At 41.2% G+C, this 6,738-nt stretch overlaps 1 protein-coding gene across 1 annotated transcript; it reads right to left on the minus strand.

The window, feature by feature from the left end:
- Nucleotides 1-4,075: 4,075 nt before the first annotated feature.
- On the minus strand, nucleotides 4,076-5,713 carry ITPRIPL2 (inositol 1,4,5-trisphosphate receptor interacting protein like 2). The gene has a single exon (XM_018558462.1). It carries the CDS (start codon nucleotides 5,564-5,566, stop codon nucleotides 4,076-4,078), a length of 1,491 nt encoding a protein of 496 aa, XP_018413964.1. The 5' UTR covers nucleotides 5,567-5,713.
- Nucleotides 5,714-6,738: the final 1,025 nt, after the last annotated feature.

A 6,738-nucleotide genomic window follows, 5' to 3' on the forward strand; every position in this document is an offset into this window, starting at 1 on the left:
ATCTCTGAGCACTGTAGTAACTTGGTATAGCAGGTAAGTCCATAGCAGATTGGTGCAGATACAGGTGGTGAGAGTCTGCCATTGCAGAAGGGGATTTCCACCTCATGATTCTGAGATTGGTTTGGACAACTCCTATTTTTTTCTCATAAAGGAACAAATAATTTTTAGTCTTGAACATCATTTTTACCCTTTTCTTAATGATGAAAATTAGACATTTTCCCTTTATTAAAGTGCATTATTTATCTATATACAGTAAACTCCCCGTTATCCGGAATTCACAGGGATTGCTAGATTCCGGATAAATGTAGTTTCTGGTTGCTTGAAAGGTACTATTAAAAATAGGTCTTACTAATGCCATACCCCATGCTATACCATACCATAACATAAACTCTGTCTTGACTTCATATTAATATTGAAATGCAGTAAACAAAAGCAATTTAAGACAAATAGACACACGATTGTTTCCAGGATAATACATGCCGCAGAACTGATACATACATTTTTTTTCTGGTTAGATGAGAGTTCTGGTTAGTTGAATACCGGATAACAGAGAGTTTACTGTATAGAGTATAGTGCAGCATCAATGCTACAACATGATAGCCATACATTTACACTATGGATCTATTTTAATGCCGGTTGTTAAAGTGCCATTTTAACAGCCTACAATATTACAATCATCAAATACAGTTTACAGTATGCAGAATGTTCAACAATAAATGATATTCTCTTAAATAACAGTTTAAATTAAATATATTTGTACCTTATCTTATAGTTATAGTGCAGAAAAACCATGCAATCAATGTTTTGTTCCTTGCAATTCACGGCTTTAACATATTACTGTATATAACTATGAATAACTTTCAACAAGTCAAATCCACCTAATCAAATGGTAAAATAAAACAATTGTTTAGTAACCCAACTAAATTAGTTTATTCATTGTAAACTGAAATCTGACTACATGTTACAAGGGAGTCGTTTTAAAACATTTGATAACACTTAATTGTTTTTCGCTATTGCCAAAGTTCAACCCCAAGACAAAAGGCGCTCATTATATCTTATTGACATGCTGCATATCCCTGATGGTGCTGTACGAATACCATGTTAACCATGGGACTATTAACTACAGTGATGGCAGCCATCTTGTAGGGATGGCCAATCTGCTGCACAATGTTTCCACTGTTCATGCCTTCCCATTTCTGGACAGAGCATTCCAGGTTGCTAAAAACTGGATTGGGACATGCGTACGGACATACACATCTCCCTGCCCTGCTCTAAGCAACCTGAGATGCTCTGGCCAGTGTCCCGCCCAGCTCCTGGCAACCAGTGAGGTCACTGGTTGCCAGGAGCAGAGTGACACACTCTGGCCGGCATCCAGCCCAGGTTCTGGTAACTAGTGACATCACCGGGCGCAATGGTGGTCAGAGCCGGAGCCAGAGCTGGGTGGGAAGTTAATGCAGAGGCGACCAAAAACATGCCTCTAAGTGTGCCCCTCGTCTGCTCTAAGCAGCCAACAGATGGAATATGTATCAGTCACAGTGGAACATTTTGTCTATTTACTATTGCTCTCTTTTAGATATACAAATGCATAAAGGAGTCAGACAAATGGAGATCTAATGTTGCTAGTTATTTAAGGAATGACATATGGAATGTTGGTTCAATGTTGTCCATGCAGGTTCTCTGTAATGTTGGCCTGCACAGCAGATTATACTTTCCTTGCTGCTCTTTCCACCTGTGGGAGCAAGGAAAAGCCATGTGTTAAGCTGGCCATACACCTACAGATTTTCTATGGTCAGATGGAAAAAGTGCAACAGATTCCTCCATCTACAGGAAACTGTGTGGATGGAGGAATCTCCCCCTGGGCCAAGCTTCAGTATCTTGCTAGTCGGCCCCGCTGGCTGTCAAAATACCTGAACAGTCTGTTGGATGCAGGCACTATTCAGGTGTTTTGAGAGCCAACAGGGCCGACTAGCAAGATACTGAAGCTTGGCCCGGTGGGATATTCTTCCATCCACACAGTTTTGTGTAGATGGAAGAATCTGTTGCACTTTTTTCATCTGACCAAAGAAAATCTGCAGAAAAGCTATAGGTGTATGGTCAGCTTTAGGCCCCGTTCACACCTGTGTAGTTCTTTTTTGTAGTTCTAGGTAAAAATAAAAAACAAATCCTGCTTGCTGCATCTTGGTTGCACTTTATATAGAGCACTGCACAGGTGTGAATCAGGCCTAAGTTACAAGTCAATCAGGCACCCCACGTGACATAGCTGGATGCATTAGCGGACAAGCATCAGAGCTGTCACAGGGGACAGACAGGAGCAAATCACATCCTCCCTCATACCCCAAAGTACTTGGTATTACACTTCCCTCCAATCGAAACAAAGAAGAGTATATACTACTGCAGGGGCCGATATTAAAGTAAACATGTTGCTGTTTGGGCGTAATTCAGGATGACTGTAAGGCACATAATGCCTATCTTTACTGTGAAGAGGAGACAGGTACACTTTAAGTGTTTTCTAATGAGCACACAGGTTACTGATATGCAATCACTGCTTAGAACTAAAGCTGGTCATATACACCCCGAATTTCAGATGAGTCCTGCTGATTCAGCCAAAATTCGAGCAGCAGGGAGTATTCCCGCATCCGCGTTGTTTAGTATGCTGAATTAGGGAAAAACATCGGGGTAATTCACAAAATGGTGAAGAGTTTGGAGAAGGCAGGAGAAGTGGACAAGCTAGGACAACATAGCTGATTTGGAAAAAAATCTCCAATTCAGCTCATTTTCCAGTTCAGGTATGTTGTCCTAGATCAGGGGAAGTCAACTTTGGCTTTCCAGCTGTGCTGAAACTACAAATCCCATAAGGCATTGCAAGCCACAGGCATGACTCCCAGAGGCAGAAGCATGATGGAATTTTTAGTTTCAGCACAGCTGGAGAGCCAAGGTTGCCTACCCCTGTCCTAGATTGCTCACTTCTCCTGCCTCTCCAAATGCTTCACCCTTTAGTGAATAAGTGTATGGTCAGCTTTCATTTATCAATACAGCTCTTCAGTGACATGTCACACATTAATCTGCTGTTGCTTTAGGAAGGACTCTGGTCTAAACAAAACAGGTATATGGCTTCTAGTGGCAGGGCTGTTTACATCTCTATAAATACCCAGTTACCAATTATATATTTAAAGAATAATTCTACCTTTTGCACAAAAATAATAAATGCACAATTCTACATCACATAATAAAATTATATTTTTGCATAGGAGCCAGTAAAATGTTCTGGTCCCTGCAGACAGTGAGAGAGGGTCAATGGACTACAAGTGTGGTGACATCACCGCAATAGTACTCCATTGAAATTACAATGCACTCTATTGTAGTGGCTGGTGACTTCTAGTTTCTCCATTTACAGATCCTAAATATTGTGTGTAACATGAAACATGATCAGAAACATGAACTTAGCCTTTAAGTTTCTGATGTTGGAAGATATGGTAATATGTAAATCAGCCTATCTTCCATACCATACTTTAATTTGTTCACCAGGAGTCAGTGGAAGACATGCTGTATCTGTTTACACCCCTTCCATTGACTGATGTGACATGCTGAAAAGGACAAGTGGCCATGCAGGCCACACAGTGAAGATCTGGGGTATCAGACTTGGAAAGGGTGCATGGAATGGTGTTGTGGCCTAAAACGATAACTATACTAAAAGGACAGTACTTGTTAAATAAGCTGAAATAGTATTAATACAAAAAATAGACCATTTAAAAAAATGTTTTGCCTTCTTAACATTTGGAATACGAAGCAGCCATAAAAAGCCACTTCTGTAAATAAAACTTTTCAAGTCCTATCTTACTGCACATCAATGTTGCAAAACTGTGATGCAAATACAATAAATATTACAAAATGTGCAAAAAGCATCTCTTATATAAACAATATTTTACTGCAGTTTAGTAGAAACACCATACCCTGGGATTCTGGCATTTTGGAATTTAGCACATGTAACAAACATTGTTCTGCAGTGCACAGCATTTAAATGCCAAAAATAAAATTTACCCTGATTTCATCCCATTTTTTTGTTTTGGAATATCACCTAAAGGTGTGTATGTTTGCACCTCATAGACTCTCTTATGAAGGTTTTTGGAGAGGAACTCATCCGTAAAATCCGAGGCATTTGGACCCATAAATTAAGAAGCTGAAAACACACTTGGTCCAACAGATCCAACCCGTATCCCTCCAGCAGGTTTACTGGCATTGCTTCTTTGAACATTTTTGGCAGGGTAACACAATTTGGAAGATTCCTGTTACCTAAGAAGAAATGCATCAGTGATTCCTTTTGCAAAGATTCTTTCAAAAACATGAAGTAGTCTGCCATCCTCTCCATCAGTAACAAATCATCCCACTTCTCAAATGGAATTTTCAGTAACAGGTAAAAGAGTGCTGTTTTCAAATTATAGGAAGACAAAATAGATCTCCACTGAGATGCGAAGGAAGGCTGGAATGTCTTGGCATTGAGGTCCCTCAAGCTTTTCATGATCTGCAGGCACTTCAGGTGGCATGAGTTAGAAGGGGCCTGATCTTTAAACCAGTTCAATAACTTTTGCTCGAATTTGGAAAAGTTAATGCCCCAGTAAGAGTTTAGATTTACGCTGTCCAAACAGGAATTACTGCCCCAAGGCTGCGCTGTTAGGAACACTAAATCTCCCAAGTGAAAAGCAGGTATAAGTCTCACAGACATGGAGATATGGCAACAGACATAATCTGACCTTGGGAGAATTTTGAGGATGAGTTTATCATCACATACAGAGAGAGTAATGTAACTCCGCTCTTCAAATTGGTATCTGATCACGTTGAGGCATCTCTGTATCTTCCAGTGGAACCATTTTTGGACAGATGTAGAAGACAGCGCATGGCGAGGCCCTACTTCTGTACAGAAACAATCACTGAACTGCTTGTATGTTTTGGCCCACTCTGACTTTCTGGCCGCTGCCACCCCGCATATCATGGAGCCATGAAGACTGGGCACCAGCTCTTTACACAAATCTGAAAAAAAAGGTTCCAGTTTGAGACTTTGCGGCATCTTAAGTGGCACCAGGATGTCAAAATAGTCTGGACTGTTGATTTTATGTTGCTCATAAGCACTGCCAATCTGAACAAAGTCCCCCCTAAAGATGACTCCTGTGTCATGTTGCTTTGCTTTGCCCACCCTGATGAGTTCGCCCACTATCTGGCTCACATGTGCCTTACTGTGACCAAGAACATGTGGCGAGAGCTTGATGTGTTGTTCGTAAAACGATTCAAGCAGATTTTTCCTGACTTGCTGCTGATGCTGTTGCTGGAAAGTTATGTCCCCACGTTGGCACTTCGGGGAGGAGCTACAGCATCTGAAGACAATGGAACAGACCAAGAGTAACAATCCTAACTTGAAGAGAAGTTGCGAGCTGCTGAATGATTCCTCCTGGCAGCCCCCATCCTTTCCCTCATTGCTGCTCCTCCTCAGAGTCAGAAACATGCACCAGATGCCTGTAAATATGACGATCACCAGCAGCCAGAAAACTTTCAAATTGACGGAATACACTGGCATCCTGTTCCAAAGGAAACTCACTCATCCCATACTGGGCAGGGTGGGTGCTGCTGCTGCCCTACGTCCAAAAGCCTGGCAGCACTTACAAAGTCTGGATCTTTGGGAATTCTTCTGCCTTTTTCCCGGCTTGTGCTGCTCTGACCGTTATTCAGAAAGAAACTTCCTCTTCCGAGGAGGGAATAATCAGAGGCTGCGTCATATTTTCTGTGAGCTCAGAGGAAATGCCAGTGTGCTGTACCAAAGGGGCTAGCCAGGGCAGTGGCAGAGCTGTTAGGTATCCCCATGGACTTCCTGGCAATAGCACGCTGTATACACTGCTGACAACTTGGCTGGCTCCAGGACAAGATGGTTAACTTCTTATAATATCAGACTGCTGTTCAGTTCTACATTGTCACTTCCTGCACTCTGTGAGACTAACTCGTCTGTTATGGGTTGCTTAATAATGTGTAGCCAGCTCAGAGCTTAACTCCTTCTTTACCATCCTGGTCAGAGTGCACACATGAATAAACAACACACTCAGCTTTGCGAGCTCAAGTCAAGAAAGTCTGTCTGCAATTGTTTTCAGCCTGTTGCTGTTACAGCTTTACTGCTACTTATTTGAGAAAAATACAACTGTGTAGAGAGAAATTAGGTTATTGAAAAGTGTATTTTTTTGTTGTTTTGTTTTTAAATAGTACAGAAGTCCAGGTTAAAAAAAACACAAATTTGTAGCCCCCATTCACCCTTGCGACACATGACATTGCATATCACGTTTATGTGAGTTTTTGCGTATTTGTTATGCATAGGTTTTTATTTATTTATTTTAATAGGCTGCCCTACGCAGGACAAACGCAGCGTAGGGCAAAGAGAATGCACCTTTTTGAACTTTGTGCAATTTTTAACCACACATTTTTTGCACGTTTGTTGCACATCTTGCTTGTTGCGCTTGGATTGCTATTAGCAATGATGGCACCACAAAATTCTTGAACGCACACAAAAAATCCCACAAATTTGCACACATTCATGCACTACATTAGTGTAGATGCAGGCTATCTGCAGTGTAAAAATAAAATTAATTCACACCTGAACGTTTTCTTCTGTGTTTCCCAAAGTGCGACAATGCTTAGCATGAAGAATCACATTATTTTTAATAGTGCCCGTGACACTCCTGAGTGTTGTGTCATCTGTCACTT

Source organism: Nanorana parkeri, unplaced genomic scaffold (assembly GCF_000935625.1).
Source record: "Nanorana parkeri isolate BGI_ZX_2015 unplaced genomic scaffold, ASM93562v1 scaffold341, whole genome shotgun sequence".
NCBI lineage: Eukaryota > Metazoa > Chordata > Amphibia > Anura > Dicroglossidae > Nanorana > Nanorana parkeri.